Source organism: Opisthocomus hoazin, chromosome 2, assembly GCF_030867145.1.
Source record: "Opisthocomus hoazin isolate bOpiHoa1 chromosome 2, bOpiHoa1.hap1, whole genome shotgun sequence".
NCBI lineage: Eukaryota > Metazoa > Chordata > Aves > Opisthocomiformes > Opisthocomidae > Opisthocomus > Opisthocomus hoazin.
The window spans coordinates 11,815,685-11,836,859 of record NC_134415.1 but is presented as its reverse complement, the minus strand read 5'-3'; the positions used below and the strand labels follow the sequence as shown (position 1 = coordinate 11,836,859).

At 40.9% G+C, this 21,175-nt stretch overlaps 1 protein-coding gene across 3 annotated transcripts in view; it reads right to left on the bottom strand.

The window, feature by feature from the left end:
* SDCCAG8 (SHH signaling and ciliogenesis regulator SDCCAG8) overlaps nucleotides 1-21,175 on the bottom strand; it is a 119,337-nt gene that overhangs the window by 95,156 nt on the left and 3,006 nt on the right. For all 3 annotated transcript variants that reach the window (XM_075412626.1, XM_075412627.1, XM_075412628.1), the window contains exons 2-8: nucleotides 8,618-8,776; nucleotides 8,428-8,510; nucleotides 4,861-4,974; nucleotides 4,324-4,449; nucleotides 3,905-4,045; nucleotides 2,459-2,523; nucleotides 421-609 (exon numbers count right to left, since the gene is read on the bottom strand). In XM_075412626.1, the coding sequence (XP_075268741.1) occupies nucleotides 421-609; nucleotides 2,459-2,523; nucleotides 3,905-4,045; nucleotides 4,324-4,449; nucleotides 4,861-4,974; nucleotides 8,428-8,510; nucleotides 8,618-8,776 (877 nt within the window). The remainder of the gene's footprint in view (nucleotides 1-420; nucleotides 610-2,458; nucleotides 2,524-3,904; nucleotides 4,046-4,323; nucleotides 4,450-4,860; nucleotides 4,975-8,427; nucleotides 8,511-8,617; nucleotides 8,777-21,175) is intronic.

Genomic DNA, 21,175 nt, shown 5'->3' with positions numbered 1-21,175 from the left:
GCTTACAAGAAAACTGCAGAGGTACTTTTTACAAGGGCCTGGAGTGATAGGACAAGGGGTGATGCCTTTAAACTGAACGAGGGTAGATTAACAGTAGATGTAAGAAAAAAATTCTTTACGATGAGAGTGGTGAGGCACTGGTACGGGTTGCCCAGAGAAGCTGTGGCTGCCCCCTCCCTGGCAGTGTTCAAGGCCAGGCTGGACGGGGCTTTGAGCAACCTGGTCTGGTGGAAGGTGTCCCTGTCCATGGCAGGGGTGCTATAACTAGAGGATCTTAAAGGTTTCTTCCAACGCAAACCATCCTGTGATTCTATGATCTCTCTATGAATGTAACCCAGCATATTGTTGTAACAAAAACTTAAATGGTTTAACGTAAGCAACTGTACTTTCAGTGAGAAAGTAAATACCCTCAAAACCTACTTTGTTACCCTCTCAATGGTCTGCATGTGAACATTAGAATGAGTCTGTGCAAGAACTGCCTCCTGCTGTGCACATTTCAGACACAGACCACCCACACAGCCAGAATTCGTGGCTGATATGAATGACTTCTGGTGTTTTAGCCTTCCTTCCAAATCTTTGCATGTCTTCTGAGATTCTGAAAGGTCTTTTCTAGAAAAAAGAAATAAAAAATATTATTTGTGCAATCAAACACTGCTACAAGTTATATTTACATGCAACATGTAATTACAGATGTAACCTAAAAAAAAGTGTAAGAATCCCTGTAATGAATATTATTTTACACATTTCAGTAGGCTAATGAAGTCTTTAACAGAGAAATAATAGTTGAACTGCCCAATTAAAATTGTTAATTGACAAACCAAAATTGTATTAATTTATTCCTTCCTTCTGTAGTATCAGAAAATAGTGAAGTTACACAGAAAATGATGAGATCAAACTTGGGACAAAACATATTGTCTGAACAGAGTAAAAGATTCATTAGCAAGAACCACCACCAGCTGTATAAATATTTCAATACCCTAGCGAAGAGTTTTTCTGTTGTTCTTACTAATAATATCACTAACTTCACATTTCTTCTCTACTCTCAAATTAACTGTATGGTTACTATATAAACTAAAGTAAAAGTCCCCTATGCTCCCCAGACAAAATCCAGATGAATTCAGCACATTCTCTCTGATCCAGCGTTACATACAAACTTGAGGTCAACCACGCCTCCAGAAAAACAGGGTAAGTTTTTGACTTGTCTCCAAAACTTTTACCAGGTGCTCTGAAGAATTTTCTCCAGAATTTCCAAGCATCTGTCAGGCCGGGGAGAGCGCAAGCAGTAGGAAAGCTGCCATCAGGAAGTTCCAGACAAACACACACTGTGCACATATAGATCAATTTGACAAATTGCGCAATGAATCCAAAGCTTTTGGTTTGTTATGCAGGCCATCTGGGCAGCACACACATAGTAAGTCTGACACATTCTGGTTGCATTGGATTTACTGTGCACATGATACACTGCATGCATGCTTATTTCCATCTGGGAAATCTTCTGTGCGCTTTTTCCAATTTTAGTAGTTGGTCTATTAAATATAATCCACTATAACCTTAACAGAATTTGCTCTGCATATATCCTTAAGACAGTTATGGTACAACAGACCTATTGTTGGGAAAACTTGGGCAGAAATCAGCATGTCCTACGTAAAGTCATGCTTAAAGTCAAAAACAAGGAGAGTCCCACTGAAACCGATATAATTTCAGACTTTAATTAAAGTTTAGCAAATGCTCAAGTGCTTTGTGGAACTTACAGTTTGAAAGATCATGCCCCTGAGGAGAAATCAAGAGGCTGAATAATGTACTTGTGGAAATTCTCAGATTATTTTAGCCTCTAGTATTTTTTTCTGAGTATACATAACACTTCAAGCGGGGGGGGAGGGGGGCGGTACATGGGGACTTATTTTCAAACAGCTTTGTGTTTAAAGATATGCAGGTCACCTGACTGGAAACAATGCCTGCATGCTTCAAAACTATGTTTTCCTGCTCTAAAATCATTATGTGGCCTAAACTAGTTCAATGCCTAGGATTTCTATAATTTGTGACATAGAGTATTAGTAGAAGAAAGCTAATTATGGAAAAGCTTACATAAGTTAAAATTTTAACTTCTTTTTTTTTCTTTGATTGGTCTGCCTTAACAGACATGATGTTTCCATAAAGAAAAAGAGTAAAACAGACATTTTATATCAAGTCATAATTTCTAAAAATACAATAATTCAACTCAATTTAAAATTTATGTATTGCTAATGTTGCTATATAGTAGCAGTACATACAATTTTGCTACGCTTATATTTGAGAAAACTTCATGTAAAACCAGCTTTCAGGGACACTATCAGAAAACACGACATTCAGACATGCAGGCATTCTCTTACTTAAAGTCAGATTAAGAGTGGTTCATTTTGTTATGAAGTGATAGTTTATTAACAATAATTTCAAGAAATAAAAAAATATTTCACTTTACCTTAGAGAATGTATTTGAGCATCAAGGACATCGACTCTTTCTTGATAAAGAAGTTTTAGTTTCTCCTTTAGAAAAGATGGAAGAAGTATCTTTTGCTTTCTTGATAATACTGGCTTTACAAATAAATCTAGATATTAACCACATTTGTTCATTTTCCCAACAGATATAATCTTGTTGAAACACTGATGTCAGAGAAATCTCAATATTACACACTTGTCAGTCTATAAAATGAACAACCCTCTCATTTTCTTATTTCTATACATCTTGCTAGAGCCTCATATGGTAAATTGCTTCAGCTCTAACTGCACTCCTCTACAATGATCTACACAAATTAATGATCTTCTCTCGAGTTTGCTCTTACTCTCCTACAAATCAGCAGAAACTAAAGAGGCATTCTGAAGAACTTCAGGTACATAGGCTATTTATTTATAATAGAGCGAGTTACTCGTATTACCTGGTGAAGAACTAGGTCTATAAATCAACCACACCAATGTTAAATACAATGGTGATAATGAACCAGGTAAAGCACCGGATATTTAGCTCGCTATGATGCTTAGAAAGAAGTCACAATAAATATGATTCTCTTGCTTTAAATATGGCAGATGAAGTAAAAGTGCAATTACTGCAAAAACTAGCTTTCAAACAACTACAGGCATTTCGGGATCACTAAAGAGGTTTTCAGCTCTAGATGATGCACAAAACCAACAAAAAAATATTTTACTGGGAAAAAATTCTAAATACATATAATTATCTTGAAGAATTAAAGTACCCTTTAAATTCCACAGTACACATATGCACATGGATAAAAAACATCAAAACTTTCAGTTAACCATGTTTTTCCCAAAAGACAGCAATGCTACCCCATTAATTTAGAGCAAAAAAAATACAAACATCTTCCCAAACTAAAAACACAGGACAGAGACAACATAATCTCTGATTCACCAGGGCTCCTCTGTATCTCTAAAAGCACAAAACGTATAATTCAGCTTAGGGAAAAAAGACTGCACACAGTTACTTTTGTACTTCACTGAGCTTGTGCTGCTCCAGGAGCAGAAAGGCTCTTTGCAAACCAGCTTGCCTGGAAGGCTGTCTATATTGCACCAGCTAGTTCCCACCAGCTTGTGCATTGTGTTACTTCTAAGAATCTCCAAAGCACAGTGGAGCCATCACTGACAGGACATTCTTAAAATAAGACTTATCTCTGTGAAGTTGAAGTCAATATCTGCACGTACAACCTGCCCAATGTGTCTAACTGGCTAATAATATTAATTAGGGTATAATGAGTAGATGAGGTTTAAGATATAAAATTTGACCTCAGATTAAGGTTCAGTCAACCAAAACTACTCCTGTATGCCTGTTACAAAACTAATCATCAGAACTGCAGCAACAACAAAGCACTGAAAGGTTTTGTAAAGGTATGACTCTGCAAAGAAAGTTAATACCAACCAGTTCTACATGCCATTTTTCTGTTTCTCCAACAGCTGCTGTAACAACAGCCTGATCCTTGTTCTGTGCTAGTGATGAGGTGACAGGCTGACGCTTGCTACAGCCATTACCACCTGCAGGCCAGGAAATCTGAGTATTTGCCTAAAATAAAAATATTAATGCTTCAGTTTAATTATGTAGGCTTGTTTTTCAAACAAATGTTAATTATATAAGTATTGAATCTTATAATTTTCATTACAGTAGAATATAAGAACTAATAAACAATAACAAACTAATAAACAAGTTAATTAGATTGGCAACCTACAACAATGATGTTATGCACATTCTCATTAAATTTTGACTAAAACTCAGTTTGTGGATAACCATTCATCAGTTCTGAAACCACTGATGAAAACAACAAAAGAAAAATCAAAGCTTACTGAGGCATCTAGAAGAGTTTGTTCTCTCAATGTATGTTCCGCAGTTAAGAATCTCAGTTTCTGATGGAGTTCCTTATTTTCAAGTACAACTACTTGTACTCGTTCTTTCACCCCAGACAATTCCTCCTACAAGATACACGAACTGCATGTAAAAGGCTCCCTGAGACAGCGATCAATGTTTAAATACGTTTGCGACTAAAAGTCTAGATTAACATTCTCAATTACATTAACCCTTTTAGATAGAATAAGCATACTCAAAAGACAGATTTTGTACTTTTGTAGCTTGAATTTCAGTATAACTTCTTAAAAAAATTGCTTATTTGTATTCGTGATAGCATGCAAAAATGTTTTTGAAGCCCCTTAAACACTACCCAGGCATCAAGATGCATGGCAAGGCTTGGTATGTACTGAACTGTGTTTGGCTCAGTTTTGGTCATTACAGCAACCAATCTAAAGGCTAAGTGTAAGTTGTTTTTAAAGCAATTCTTCGTATTTAGGGGACCAGGATTTTAGTAGGTGAAATTTGTTGTCCAATACCTTGCAAAACTTCACTTCTGCTTCTAAACGGTTAATGTACTGTGACTGATCATTGATTATAGGAACAAGATCAGAAAGGGCTGGTAAGTCTCCTGCTGCAGCTTCTGGGGGTTTCTGAAGGAAGAAAAGAATTTGTTATTTTCCAGTTTTCCCTTTATTGCAGTAAGGTGTTGTTTGCACACAGAACACTATGTACTCTTAATAACAAGCCACCAAGTACTAGATCATAAGGAAGTGAGACACAGTAAGAACTTAAATTCTTCAATGCAAAAAGTAAATATGTCACTTCTGTCAAAACGTACAGCTGCTCCATTAAGCACATCTACAAATAAGGACTAAATCCTATCCACAAGCCGATTTGTAAATTAAATTCATACCACTATTTCAGTGTATCATCTATTTTAGACAAACGTAAGGAAATATTTTTTTCTCGGTGAAATTAATACAAAAATCCTTTGAATTTTAACGAGTTGTGGATGTGCATCAGAAGCAACTCCTCTAAATGCTACTAACAATCGCTGCAGAAACACACCATGTCTGCAATTTTAATACCTCCACAGAAACACAGGAAAATGTGTAACGTTTATCAAAGAACTTGAATATTGGTATTCTAAAAGACAATTCTAAAAAACCTTTCTGAAGACCCTATAAATAGGTAAATTTTTTTATAGCCTCACACATAACTAGTTAAAGAAGGTAATGAAGGGAATCCTTGCCCACTCAAGATAAGTAATTACACCTCTGCCTTGCTCAGCAAGATTTAAACAGGGATTAAACTTTTTACAAAACATGAAAAACACAATCACTATAACTTTACGGCATTTACTCCTAAGAATACAGGACAGATAAAGAACGTATGTAAATATTACTAAAATGCCCTTAAAATCATAAATGAAATAGTCTCCTGGAAACTACAGCCTCTCTTCGATCCTATCAGCAACAAATAGTCCTTGTCAGTCTAATAAAAAGGATTCTTTAGAGTGGATATAACAATTTTTTTATAATAGTATAATAATTTGGTTAGTTCTAATGAAGTATAACATACTTTAAAATAATTTTAATGGAGTAACAGTATTAGGCATAAATGTGAAACTGCCTTTGAATAATCACAAAAATATTTAATGGAGTGTCTGCTTTCAAATTTATCAGCTACTATCAGATCCGCACCTGTCCTCTTTACGTATTTCAATATTGTTTTACTACCTTAGTTTGATATTCCACTATTGCAAATTTCATCCACTGAAAGAACTAAGTACAGTCTAATGCTAGTTGACATATATGAACTATTTTAATTTCTGAAGATAAAAGAAAGTATATCAATGCAAGCCACAAAATTTTGGTTTGGTGGTGGGGGTTTTTTTTAACAATTAAAATTAAGACAGTCAAACTGGGACACATCTCTAAGTAGAACATATATCATCTTATACGAAACGTCTCAATTTTTCACCAATTTACTGAACAGTTTTACTCACATGTTCTTTTCTGGGAAGAAATACTAAACTCAGAGAGTTGTTAACAGGGTCCTCTCAGAGGAACAACAAGTACATTTCTAGCATTAGTTCACTATTCTGGATGAAAACAAGCATTTTTATGCCAATTCCTAGCTAGTTTTGAAACTGATGCAATTCTAACATCTGTGATCTTGGGTCAGAAACACACCTTCTTGTGCAAAAATATTCCACAATATGCAAAAATCATCGAACTAATTTTCAGAAACTAACTGAACAGTTGGACTCCTAAATCTCCTGAATCTCCTAAAAGATTCAGAAACCCACATCTTTGGTTTTAAATATTACTTTTGAAACATTCACCATTCAAACAAACCCAAAACCACAAATCAAGCTGCTAATGGCTGGCTATTAAATACTAATTACCTTATCTACAGGTTCTGCCAACAACTGATGTTTTTTTTCCTCTCAACAAGGTATTAAGATTCCCTGTCCAACCTTTAAAGATAAAGGATAAAATCCACTAACCAGGGTGAGGGAAAGGTTTCTAGCAACAAAAGCCTTCCTGTCAAATTATACACAATATAAGTAACGGCCATATTAAAGGGTGGACTCCTGAGAAATCTGGAACTATGACTGCAGAGACATGGAGCATTTTCAAGAACCATCCAGAAAAACATTTAGCCAAGAGACTCTGAATTTGCAATGTATTCCACCTGGCTCAGTGCACACAAGTTCTATGTTCTATTGACTCAGAATTCACCTTGCTTTAAAGTCTATTAATCTCAGATACTTTATAAAGTTTTAAAAATTAATCACACTTCTTAAAATATATATAGTGCTGATAATATTTGTAACTCATCGTTCTGTTCCTCTGGCTCCTATTCACCCCTCCCTCTTTTCTGAAAATGGAATAGACACCTTGCAGCTGAGACCTTCAAGTGCCTCCCTGAAAAGATTACAGCATAGCAGTCTTCAAAAATGCAAAAAACTCCATTTCTATTCAAATTATTTTTCACTGAAAAAGAGTGCTAATGTTTAACCTGAGAAACATCAGTGTAATGTACACAAGCGTGCTAAAAAATGGTTTCACTAAAAGGAAAATAATATGTAGTATATTTTCCCAACAGAAAAAGAACAGAGGACTTCTTAACACAACTTCTTAACTCACAGCACTGCCAGTGGGATATTTCTTTATTTAGAAGCCTCTACCTGCCCTTTCACGGGGCAAATGCCTGGTAGATCATTTGTGACTTATTTCTTTTTACCTTTTTTACTACACAACTGTTATCAATTAATTATAAATGAATTTGGAAAATTTTCATTAATATTCTGATAATGTAATGTTTTATAGGGTGAAAGAACAGAGGCTGGGGAGGCACATACTTAAAGTAGGCCAAATATTACAATCAGAATTGAATGATGCACCTGATCAGTATGAATTACCAAATGTTTATGCCTGAGCCTCAGAAGTGCTGTTCACATTTGCATTCTTGATATTACTTCCTGTAGGGATACTAGTATCTAGAAGTTGCTCTGCAACTGAACTGTCCATGGCACGTACTTAGGTGCAGTTCTGCTGCAAGAAGGTTAAATCTGAGACACCCATGTACAGGTCTAAATTAACTTTGACAGAGACCACTGCACTTTGGCAGACAGCTACAAAACCTGTTGTTACATGAACATCTCTAATCCTCTAAAGAAAAAGCACAGTTACAGCATAAGAAGGCTTTTAAGAATCATTAAAGTACAGTCAGAGGAAAGCAGAGGCTGCTTTTACAGAAATTTGTCCGTGTAGTCTATCCCAACTGTTTCCAAAACAAAAAGGATGAACTGTTGCTGGAAAAAAACAGATGAGAAAGCTGAAAGCAATGTGGACTGTGACCCACACTGCGTGGTCAACACAAGAGAAGGAAAGTCTAAATCCTGTATTATAGATTTCTCTTTCTTCCACTGTGGTCATAAGCATACCAAGTTCTCACCATAGCCTCAGGAATCTCCTACATTTCAGAATATAAAAATTATTCTGTGCCTCTTTCTCTTCATCGATGCTAGAAAACAGGTCTCATCATTTATGCCATTCACTCAAACACCACAAAAGAAACAAGAAGAAACATACACAGAACGACCTCTTCTTTCTTGATGGAGAGATCTCACTTTCCATTCTTTCTTGATGTTGCAACAAAATTTTAAGTTGATTAACTAGGAAGAGATAAGAAACCTTATAACCAAAAAATACTTACTTTTTCTATTGAAATTAGTACAATTTCTAATAATTTTTAAACTATTTGCTTCCAGAGTAATCTTACCTGCGTGACTGTGCTGCAGTTCCTGCGAGGCTGCATTCCCACTGTCATCATTGCCCTTGCCCACAGAGGACTGGTCAAATCCAACTTCACCCTCTCCCTTTGCAAACTGTCTTTCCTCCAAGGCGTATTGCAGCTGATGGATGCTTTCACTAGCACGCTCTGGAAAAACCCCCACATCATTAGTCACAATAAACACAAAAGAAAGTATTTACTGACTGGTATTTTAAATTTGAAAAAAAATGGGAGAACTAAAAGCATTCAGCATCAGTCTAGTTTCACTACTTGATCTAAATGCAGCCACTGGAAGCAATGGAGATGAGTATTTAATTTCTCTTCCCTTTAAGCAATTTATATACTAACTAGAAAAGCCAGAGTAGTAACCTAAGCAGTATGGCTTTATGCAATGTTCAGCAAAGCAGGATCTCTAGGTTCTACTGTAATACCAAGTGAACCCAGAAAACGACCCATAGATCAGGCACAGAGCGTACATGCTCGGTGAGAAAGTCCTCCATCACGATTCACAGACACTTTATCAGGCATACAAGAAGACATGTTTCTTTTAAGTTTCTCCTAAATAATGCCACAGTCATTTCTGACTACCAGTCAAAACCACCCCGAATAAGAAAAGTTTCATCAACAGTTAACAGTTATTAATAATTTAAAACAAAGCAAAACTCCACACTCTCAAGACCTAACTTGACTTTCAGTAACATAAAATTATAGCTATTTTCTTCATTTAGCCCTGAACTCTTTGGAGGGTTATTCTCCCCTAGGACTACTATATATGAAACATTTAGGTATAAATGCCCACAGAATAGGAATTTCACTCTTGTGAGACAAAGCTTATAAGGTAACATGTTTTACTGGAATAACTGCTATATCTAGAAAAATAGCAAGCTTTCCAGCAATGTCCTTCATTTATTTTTACGTTTGTAATCTGTAAATTGATATGATGCATAAATAATGGAAAACATTTTTTTTCATAGGCAAAAAAAAAAGCTTAAAAAATTAATCACAGTAAATATTTGCTGGTAGAATTCAGAAGACATGCTGCAGAGTATATATGCCGCTGGCTATAAATGTTAATAGCCCCTTTCTTCCAAATGGAAAGGTGAATAGCAGTTCAAGTCAGAGAACAAAAGCTAGATACGTATTTGTGCCTTCACCTTAGCTGTCTTTTTCAAGTTCACATCATCTTGACTGAAGTTGGGAAATTGATTCTTTTCCCCACTGTAATGGTTTTCACAATCATTTTCAGTCTTTTTCTCTGCTTGGTTGTAACTTCCAAATAGCTTACAAAATATAAACACCCCCCAAAAAAGCATTATACTTAAGAACATGGTTCTCGGTCCAGTATGCCAGCCATTGCTCACTTTTTAGCAATGCTAGTTTTTAATAAAAACCTGACCCGTTTCTGACCTATTCATCTTCTCTCAGCAATTATTTTTAAAGCCCAGTCATCTTCTGATTCATATCACCCCTTTTGATTTTTGGGTACTCCATCCTTTAACAAAGTTAATGTAAAAGAAGACATGAAAAGTACATTTTAAATAGCCATACTTTATTACAGTAACCCCAAATACAATTGACAAGGCAATGACAAAAAAAGAGGGATTTAGGTCAAATATTTCTCTATTGGCATATTTAAGATATTCACCCATTCCTGAGCATTCCAGGATGCTATGAGGGTGGGAGAGCTAATTGAGCAATGGTAGAACTATCTCACTGACACAATGGCTTAAATATTTAGCAAACTACGTCACAACTAGTTGCTGCCCAGAAGTGTTCAATGTCGGTTGTTATGTGGTGTGTCATCTGACAGCAAGAAAATTCCTTCATTTCCCATTCACTGTAGACCTCTGTCAGAGAATCCCAGACTATCAATATTTGCTCCATGGCTAGTGAAGAACAACAAACCAAAACCAAACAGGCCTGTACGAAGTTTTTCCCAGAACTTCCCTCTCTTTTCATAACATTACAGCTTCTGAACTCCAAGCTATTTCTTATCCTCGAAGATAACATAGATCTTCTTACGCTATGTCCTCTTCTTCCATAAATACACTGGGCAGTAGTAGTGAAACACATCAAAATCATTATCAAAGGCACACTGGTGTCTATTTTTCTTGACTACATTTTCCTGCCTCTGGAGTAATGTCACCACATTTTCGAAAGCTTCATCACATATTTGCCAAAGCTTCTTACAATCTTGCTGATTCCAAATTACAAAATTTGCTGCCTTAAGCAAAACAGTCACCACCAGGAAGCTGGGAGTTAGAGGAGTTTCCTTCCAGTAGTCTGTCTTTACACTCACTAGACACCAAAGAGCTAACATTTATGTCAGTAAAGGTGAACTGTACACGTAAAAGGGAGTAACTGCACCATAACATTTTTTTTCCTAAACAAGGGACATAATTTTGGGCATTAGGATAAACGAAGACGCATTAGTGAGAGGAAAGATTACATTTGTTGTTTCTGCCAATTCAAAAACAGTCTTTTTAAATATGAAAGAAGTAGAAATAACCTCTGTGGATGCAAGCTACTGGACACAGAGAACATATGCTTAAAGACAACATGATAATTTCATAATGAATTTTTAAGTCATTAATTTTTAAGTGCTCACACATTCACCCTAACTTTTCCAGCTAAGCTTTTCACCAATGTAACACCCATCTGCAAGAAGGGCCGGAAGGAGGAATCCGGGAACTACAGGCCTGTCAGCCTGACCTCAGTGCTGGGTAAGATTATGGAGCGATTCATCTTGGACATCTTCATCAGCGTGACCTGGATACGTGGGAAAGTTGGGCAGAGAGGAACCTGATGAGGTTCAACACGGGCAAATGCAGGGTCCTGCACCTGGGGAGGAACAACCCCATGCACCAATACAGACTTGGGGCGGACCTGCTGCAGAGCAGCTCTGTGGAGAGTGACCTGGGTGTCCTGGTGGACGACAGGTTAACCATGAGCCAGCAGTGTGCCCTGGCTGCCAAGAAGGGCAATGGCATTCTGGGGTGCATCAAGAAGAGTGTGGCCAGCAGGACGAGGGAAGTTCTCCTTCCCCTCTACTCTGCCCTAATGAAGCCCCATCTGGAGTACTCTGTCCAGTTCTGGGCTCCCCACTTCAAGAAAGATGAGGAGCTACTGGAGAGAGTCCAGCGGAGGGCTACGAGGACGGCGAGGGGGCTGGAGCATCTCTCCTATGAGAAAAGGCTGAGGGAGCTGGGCTTGTTCAGCCTGAAGAAGAGAAGGCTGCGAGGGGACCTAATAAATGCTTATAAATATCTGAAGGGTGGGTGTCAGGAGGATGGGGCCAAGCTCTTTTCAGTGGTGCCCAGCGACAGGACAAGGGGCAATGGGCACAAACTGAAGCAAAGGAAGTTCCGTCTGAACATGAGGAAGAACTTCTTCCCTCTGAGGGTGACGGAGCACTGGAACAGGCTGCCCAGGGAGGTTGTGGAGTCTCCTTCTCTGGAGATATTCAAGACCCGCCTGGACAAGGTCCTGTGCAGCCTGCTGTAGGTGACCCTGCTTCGGCAGGGGGGTTGGACTAGATGACCCACAGAGGTCCCTTCCAACCCCGAACATTCTGTGATTCTGTGATTCTGTGGATGTGCTCACCAGACATGTGAAGGACAGCCAGGAGATCAGGCCCAGCCAGCATGGGTTCATGAAAGGCAGGTCCTGCTTGACCAACCTGATCTCCTTCTATGACCAGGTGACCCACCTAGTGGGTGAGGGAAAGGCTGTGGATGTCGTCTACCTGGACTTTAGCAAAGCCTTTGACACAGTTTCCCACAGCATTCCCCTGGAGAAATTAGCTGCCCATGGTTTGGATGGATGTACTCTCTGCTGGATGAAGAACTGGCTGAATGGCTGGGCCCAGAGAGTGGTGGTGAATGGAGTTAAATCCAGCTGGCGGCTGGTCACGAGTGGTGTTCCACAGGGCTCAGTTTTGGGTCCGGTCTTGTTTAACATCTTTATTAATGATCTGGATGAGGGGATTGAGTGCTCCCTCAGTAAGTTTGCAGATAACACCAAGTTGGGTGGGAGTGTCGATCTGCTCAAGAGTAGGAAGGCTCTGCAGAGGGATCTGGACAGGCTGGATCAATGGGCCAAGGCCAACTGTATGAGGTTCAACAAGGCCAAGGGCCGGGTCCTGCACTTCAGTCAAAACAACCCCATGCAATGCTACAGGCTTGGGGAGCAGTGGCTGGAAAGCTGCCTGATGGAAAAGGATCTTGGGGTGTTGGTCAACAGATGGCTGAACATGAGCCAGCACTGTGCCCAGGTGGCCAAGAAGGCCAAAGGCATCCAGGCTTGGATCAGAAATAATGTGGCCAGCAGGAGCAGGGAGGTGATCATCGCCCTGTACTCAGCACTGGTGAGGCCGCACCCGGAGTACTGTGTTCAGTTTTGGGCCCTTCACTACAAGAAGGACATGGAGGGGCTGGAGCGTGTCCAGAGAAGGGCAGTGAGGATGGTGAGGGGTCTAGAAATGAAGTCTTATACGTAGCGGCTGAGGGAGCTGGGGCTGTTTAGTCTGGAGAAGAGGAGGTTGAGGGGAGACCTTACTGCTCTGTACAGCTACCTGAAAGGAGGTTGTAGTGAGGCGGGTGTTGGTCTCTTCTCCCAAGTAACTAGCAACAGGATGAGAGGCAATGGCCTCAAGTTGCATCAGGGGTCGTTTAGATTGGATATTAGGAAAAATTTCTTTCCTGAAAGAGCGGTCAGGCATTGGAACAGGCTGCACAGGGAAGTGGTAGAGCCACCATCGCTGGAGGTGTTTAAAAAAATGTGTAGATGTGGCACTTTGGGACATGGTTTAGTAGGCATGGTGGTGTTGGGTTGACAGTTGGACTTTATGATCTTAGAGATCTTTTCCAACCTTAATGATTCTATGACTCTGTTCCTGTAATAGTACATTTTACAGAAACAGGGGCTCAGTAAAAACATACTGCAGAAAACTGCTCACATGCAGTACTGTGATTTCCAGGTCTAAAATTCAGTCAGTATTTCTCTTTTCTACATCTTAGCAAGATTCTACGAATAAAATCCAAATATATATTTCTGTTGTATAACAAAACCTCATTGATGTATTATTTCCTACAGGAACAGCTGAGGATATAAATGAAATTGGACTACTGGATTAAAACTTATGAAAATAATTTTTATTAAGTATAAAGCTCTTTGGTATTCAGTGTTTAAAGGATCTGAGATGATTATGAAAAACGGCAAGCTAGCAATAAAACCTGATGGATCAAACCTGATACATCAAAAAAATGATGCAACTGCTCCACAAAAACACTGTCAAGTTGTCAGCTGTCATGTATAAATCACAGGCAGTACTTGCCACAAGGGACAGGCAGATAACTTATCTAATGCCTTAGCAACAACATAGCTGACCAAACACCTCACGGGAAGAAGTACGTTACTACTTATTATTTCAGAGACAGAAGCAACCAGGGATCCTAATCCACGATCAAGACCACACTGTTCTGGGTACAAAGATATTTCTACCCCTCAGTTCATCTAAACATGAATGCAACTTCGGACTAGAGTAAGTTCATTTAAGCACAACGCTTCAGACAAAACCAAGAGGGCCCTGAGTGAAACATTAATTATGTTCAAAAAGCACATACCGTATATTCTACATGCTGAATAAAGATACTCCTCTGTCCTGGAAGAAGCATTGATAGCTCTGGTTATTTTCTGTATTCACTGTAACTACACAATCTAAGTATTACTCCCTGAAAATACAGTACAGATATCCTTTTTCCAGATAAGTATCTTTGTATAAAAATAATTGGTAGAAGGTTTTTTTTATATGGGAATGTCAGTACTACTGCCTAACAACAGCATTTTTTTTTTATGTTGCAGACACATTAAAGATCCATTTGGCTTGTAAAAAAAAAAAAAGATTAAGGCTAGAGTCAGGACACGCTGAAGTAAAATACAACATGGAAGAGGTAGCTGTATTTCTAAAGTAGTAATCAGCTTTGGGAAAAAAAAAATTTAAAAATCATTCTAAGAACAATTTGCCACTGAAGTGAAAACAGAAAAAACAGAGAAGGCATTGAACCATGTTTGCATGGCCTAAACAAAAGATGTTTTTTCAGACACTGCCCAAGACTGTCTATAAAGAGCACTCCTTCAAATGAAAGCACCAAAGCTACCTCATTCATGAACTCAGAAATGCCATAGAAAACACTCTGGGAGCTAATGGAGAGCTTAGCAAAGGAACCAACCATCCAAAACAACAGAAGTGCCTGAAAGACATGGAAAATAACTCCAGCTGGTAGAAGTGTTCAGCAACATAAATTGAAGAAAACAAACTACAGCTGTAGGAAGAAGTTGCCGTAAGTCTGTCATCTAAAGCTAACGGTCCAGTTCTAACAATGCTTACAGGAAGATGAATAGAAGTTACTGGCTATAAATTCCACAAACAGTTTACATTCTGATAACCCACGGCTCCTAATTGGAAACCAGCCCTATAAAGTTAGAGAAGAAAGAATTACACTGATTTTTTAGAATTATAGAAACATAGAATGCTTTGGGTTGGAAGGGACCTTTAGAGGCCATCTAGCCCAACCCCCCTGCAGTGAGCAGGGACATCTTCAACTGGATCAGGTTGCTCAGAGCCCTGTCCAGCCTGGCCTTGAATGTCTCCAGGGACAAGGCATCGAACACCTCTTTGGGCAACCCGTTCCAGTGTTTCATCAACCTCATTGTAAAAAATTTCCTCCTTACATCCAGTCTAAATCTACTCTCCCTTAGTTTAAAACCATTACTCCTTGTCCTACCATAACAAGCCTTGCTAAAAAGCCTGTCCTCATCTTTCTCGTAAGTCCCTGTTCAGGTACTGGAAGGCTGCTCTAAGGTCTCCCCTCTGCCTTCTCTTCTCCAGGCTGAACAGCCCAGCTCTCTCAGCCTGTCCTCATAGCAAAGGGGTTCCAGCCCTCCGATCATCTTTGTGGCCTCCTCTGGACCTGCTCCAACAGGTCCGTGTCCGTCCTGTGCTAAGGGCTCCAGAGCTGGATGCAGGACTCCCGGAGGGGGTCTCAAGAGAGTGGAGCAGAAGGGGAGAATCACCTCCCTCAACTTGTTGGCCACGATGCTGGGGATGCAGCCCAGGATGCGGTTGGCCTTCTGCGCTGCAAGCACACGTTGGTGGCTTATGTCCAGTTTTTCAATCATTAGTATCCCCAAGTCCTCCTCCACCGGGCTACTCTCAATCCCTTCATCCCCCAGCCTGTATTGATACTGAGGGTTGCCCCAACCCATGTGCAGGACCTTACACTTGGCCTTGTGGAACTTCATGAGGTTCACACAGGCCCATTTCTTGAGCTTGTCCAGGTCCCTCTGCGTGGCATCCCGTCCCTTAGGCATGTCAACTGCACCACTCAGCTTGGTGTCACCTGCAAACTTGCTGAGGGTGCACTCGATTTCACTGTGTATGTCATTGATCAAAACATTAAACAGCCGAGCCGCAGTATGGACCCCTGAGGGACACTACTTGTCACCAGCACCCATTTGGACATTGAGCTGTTGACCACTACCCTCTGGATGCAACCATCCAACTAACTGCTTATCCACCAAACAGTCCACCCATCAAATCTGTATTTCTCCAATTTAGAGAGAAGGATGCTGTGAGGGACCATGTCAAAGGCTTTACAGTAGTACAGATAGATCACACCCATAGCTCTCCCCTTGTCCACTGATGCAGTCACTCCATCATAGAAGGCCACAAGGTTGGTCAGGCAGGACTTGCCCTTGGTGGCTGTCTCAAATCACCTCTCTGCTCTCCACGTGCCTTGGCATAGCTTCTAGGAAGATCTATTCCATGATCTTCCCAGGCACAGAGGTGACGCTGACAGGTCGGTAGTTCCTGGGGCCCTCCTTTCTATCCATTTCAGAAAGGGGTGCAATGTTTCCCTTCTTCCAGTCACCAGGGACTTCACATGACTGCCATGGCTTTTCAAATATCATGGAGAGTGGCTTGGCAACTACATCAGCCAGTTCCCTCAGGACTCTAGGATGCATCTCGTCAGGTCCCATAGATTTATGTATGTTCAGGTTCCTCAGGTGATCGCAAATCTGATCTTCCCTTACAGTGGGAGGAACTTTACCCTCCCTTGTCCCCTGTCTTGCGGTTGATCCACTTGAGAGGTGTGGGAAGAGAGGTTGCCAGTGAAGACTGACGCAAAAAGTTGTTGAGTACCTCAGCCTTCTCCTCGTCTGTTGATACTAGGCCGCCATTCTTGTTCATTGGTGGGGTATGCTTTCTGTAGTGTTCCTTTTCTGGTTGACATACCTGTAGAAGCCTTTCTTATTATTCTTTGCATCCCTTGCCAAATTCAGGTCCATTTGTGCCTTGGCCTTCCTGACCCCATCCCTGCACAACTGGGCAGCATCCTTATGCTCTTCCCAAGATACCTGTCCCTGCTTCCACTGCCTGTGCAGGTCCCTCTTGCCCTTCAGTTTGACCAGCAGGTCAACTCAGCCATGTTGGTCTCTTCCCTTCCTTGCCTGATTGCTTAGGCCTAGGGATTAAGAGCTCTTGCACTCTATGGAAAGCATCCTTAAAGATCTGGCAGCTCTGTCCTGCTCCTATGTCCCTGAGGACCATTTCCTAGGGGATCCTACTGACTAACTCCTTGCAGATCTGGAATTTTGCTTTCCTAAAATTCTGGGTCCTGACTATACTCCTCGCCTTCCCCATGTCCCTCAGGACTGTGAACTCCAGAAATGCGTGATCACTTTAGGTCTTAAAAAAAAATACACTGTAGAATTGATGTGAAACAGTAACTGACAAAACAGAAAATTAGACCAGTTAGTGAAAAACGAAAGACGATGCCTATTTAAAGAAAACTTTACTGTTCAAAAGTATATCAATTTTCACTTTGTTTCTATTGAAACTTAGAAATCTAAAATAGTACATCATGTACCTCTTCTGGGGCAGCATTTCAGCCAAATAATTGCTTAAAAATACTGAAACTGAGAATATGCTTTTAAGTTTTCATTGTTTTGAGCAGTCTTGTAATTTACCTTACTTGCCCTTCTGATATGCAACTATTCTTCTTTATTGGCTGCCAAACACAGGCATGCTACCTGTTACCATGTTACGAACACACTACATGGCAGCTTTGAGACCGAAAGTATACTATCAATTACTACCTATACTGCTAGGATTTCACAGTAAACATTGCACAATAACGATGAGTGATACCAGGCTGTTCATTAGCCAGCCCTCAAAAACTCCCAAGAAGTGTTTAACATTCAGATGTTTCAAAATAATGAATCATGGAATCATTTGATTCAGTTTCTTGGTCTTCATAGTTACTTTGCATTATATGAGAAATAGGTGGTTTTCAACACAGCTTTTGCTGAATTAATATCTTTGAGAGGAAACTGTTCTCTGGAGCTGCAGCATTTATCGTCGAGAGTTCCTAAACAAGTCCTTTCTGCAGAGCATAAAGCACATAGAATCACAGAAAGTTTTGGGTTGGAAGGGACCCCTAGAGGTCATCTAGTCCAACCCCCCAGCAGCGAGCAGGGACACCGCTAACTAGATCAGGTTGCTCAGAGCCCCGTCCAACCTGGTCTTGAATGTTTCCAGGGATGGGGCCTCCACTACCTCTCTGGGCAACCCGTTCCAGTGTTTCACCACCCTCATTGTAAAGAATTTCTTCCTTATATCCAGCCTAAACCTACCCTGTTTTAGTTTAAAACCATTACCCCTCGTCCTGTCACTGTTGTCTCTACTAAACAGATTGTCCCCATCTTTCCTATAGGCTCCCTTTAAGTACTGAAAGGCTGCAATCAGGTCTCCCCGCAGCCTTCTCTTCTCCAGGCTGAACAAGCCCAACTCTCTCAGCCTGTCCTCATAGGAGAGGTGCTCCAGGCCTCGGATCATTCCTGTAGCCCTCCTTTGGACCCGCTCCAACAGTTCCATGTCCTTCTTGTGCTGAGGGCTCCAGAGCTGAATGCAGTACTCCAGGTGAGGTCTCACCAGAGCAGAGTAGAGGGGCAGAATCACCTCTCTCGACCTGCTGGCCACGCTTCTCCTGATGCAGCCCAGGACACGGTTGGCCCTCCGGGCTGCCAGCGCACATTGCCGGCTCATGTCCAGCCCCTCGTCCACCAGTACCCCCAAGTCCCTCTCAGCAGGGCTGCTCTCGGTCCTTTCATCCCCCAGCCTGTATTGATACCAGGGATTACCCCGACCCAGGTGTAGGACCTTACACTTGGCCTTGTTGAACCTCATGAGGTTCACACAGGCCCACCTCTCCAGCTTGTCCAGGTCCCTCTGGATGGCATCCCGTCCTTCTGGCGTATCAACCGTACCACTCAGCTTGGTGTCATCTGCAAACTTGTTGAGGGTACAGTCGATGTCGCTGTCCATGTCATTGATAAATATATTGAACAGCACCGGTCCCAGTACGGACCCCTGAGGGACTCCACTCGTCACTGGCCTCCATCTGGACGTTGAACCATTGACCACTACCCTTTGGCTGCGACCATCCAACCAATTCCTTTTCCACCAAACGGTCCACCCATTAAATCCATGGCTCTCCAATTTAGAGAGAAGGATGTTGTGGGGGACCGTGTCAAAGGCTTTACAAAAATCCAGATAGATGACGTCCATAGGTTTTCCCTTGTCCACCCTTGTTGTTACAACATCATAGAAAGCCACTAGGTTGGTAAGGCAGGACTTGCCCTTGGTGAAGCCATGCTGGCTGTCTCGAATCACCTCCCTGGCCTCCATGTGCCATAGCATATCTTCTAGGAGGATCTGTTCCATGATCTTCCCCGGCACAGAGGTGATGCCTCAGGTCTAGAGACCCTCACGTGTGAGAAACTCCAAGCATTTTGCAGTTCATTGCAACAGATTCTCTACCCTTAAATAAATGTTACATGCTTTGTTCAGCAGAATACTTGGAAACAATTGCCAAATAAAAATAAAAACCTTAAGCCAAAAATTTACAGTTATAGATTACAATTTACAATTCAATTCTTAACTGCTTCAGTGTCACAGCTAGCTTGGAGAGCTGGTAGCTGGGCCACATACTCATTTCTCTTAGGACGGCTTTGACTTCACATCTCTCCTACTTTAATTTTGGAGTCACATAAAGCAGACACAAAACAAAACTATTTGTAGAAGTCTTCTATTTTCATCTGTTCCTCCCACAGCTTGCATCTTCATTCTATGAAATTACATAGGACGCTGCACTCAGTAATGCAGTGGAATACAGAACATAATTTCCATGCTTTCTTAGGGTAGATTTACAGGATGGCTCTGTCAGGCATGGTACCTACAAAGGATGGTCTCCCTCTCCTGTGCTCCTCCTCTTATACTGACTCTGGCCCAAAAGTGAGCCAGTGCTGTTTACTAAACAGGCAGAAAACTCAACAGAAAAAAAGTAAGTTAACACCTCTCTGTTTAAGGAACCAGATGAATACTACCAACAAAGAGGTGGGCTCTAAATAGTCTTCACCATATATTTACTGCTGTTGGGAGAAAAGGGGAAAATAGCAGGAAGCCATCACACTCTGCTCTCGGCACTGGTGTAGTAGCAAGCCCATTGGATATTCACATTATGCCTGCCAATTTTTAGTTACTAATGTGAATACAATAGCACAGCACTAATGGGGATCTTATAAGTATCTTAAGGGTAGGTGTCAGGAGGATGGGGCCAGACTCTTTTCAGTGGTGCCCAGCGACAGGACAAGGGGCAACAGGCACAAACTGAAGCAGAGGAAGTTCCATCTGAACATGAGGAAGAACTTCTTCCCTCTGAGGGTGACGGAGCACTGGAACAGGCTGCCCAGGGAGGTTGTGGAGTCTCCTTCTCTGGAGATATTCAAAACCCACCTGTACGAGTTCCTGTGCAGCCTGCTGTAGGTGACCCTGCTTTGGCAGGGGCGTTGGACTAGATGACCCACAGAGGTCCCTTCCAACCCCTACTGTTTTGTAGTTCTGTGCAATTCTCAAAATTAATTACTAATTTACAAACTACCTCTATTCCCTTGAGAATAACTTTTTTTTTGGAAATGTTATTATCTCCTAAAGATTTTGAGGTTCATTTGAAACAGTCTCAATTGTGTGAAAGTTTACAGAGTAACTTAGTAACTGCAACTGTACAAATACCACCCTCCTAACTCTATTACACACACATTGAAGACTTTCATTATACAAGGTCTACACTATTCAGGAAAATCCCTGTTACAGGGCCTTTGTTATTTCATCAGAACCGCTCTGGTGGGCTCTAAGACCAATTTTGTCTTAGTCAGTTTTTTTGGTCCAGCTTTCTGTCCTCTGGCCACCAGGCTCAGTTTACTGAACACCTGGGCTCCCTGTGTCCCAGTCTTCTTAAGGAATTTCCCTTTAGAACAAAGACACTGCATTTCAATAACTGATTACTCTTTGAGAACTTATGCATCCTTCCATCAAACTGAATAGGGCTGTAAAATGATTCTTCTGATCTCCAGCATGGGTGGTGATAACCTGTTGCCACGTATCAGCCTGGGTCCAGATAACGTCAAGCATTAGAGGCAGTTTAA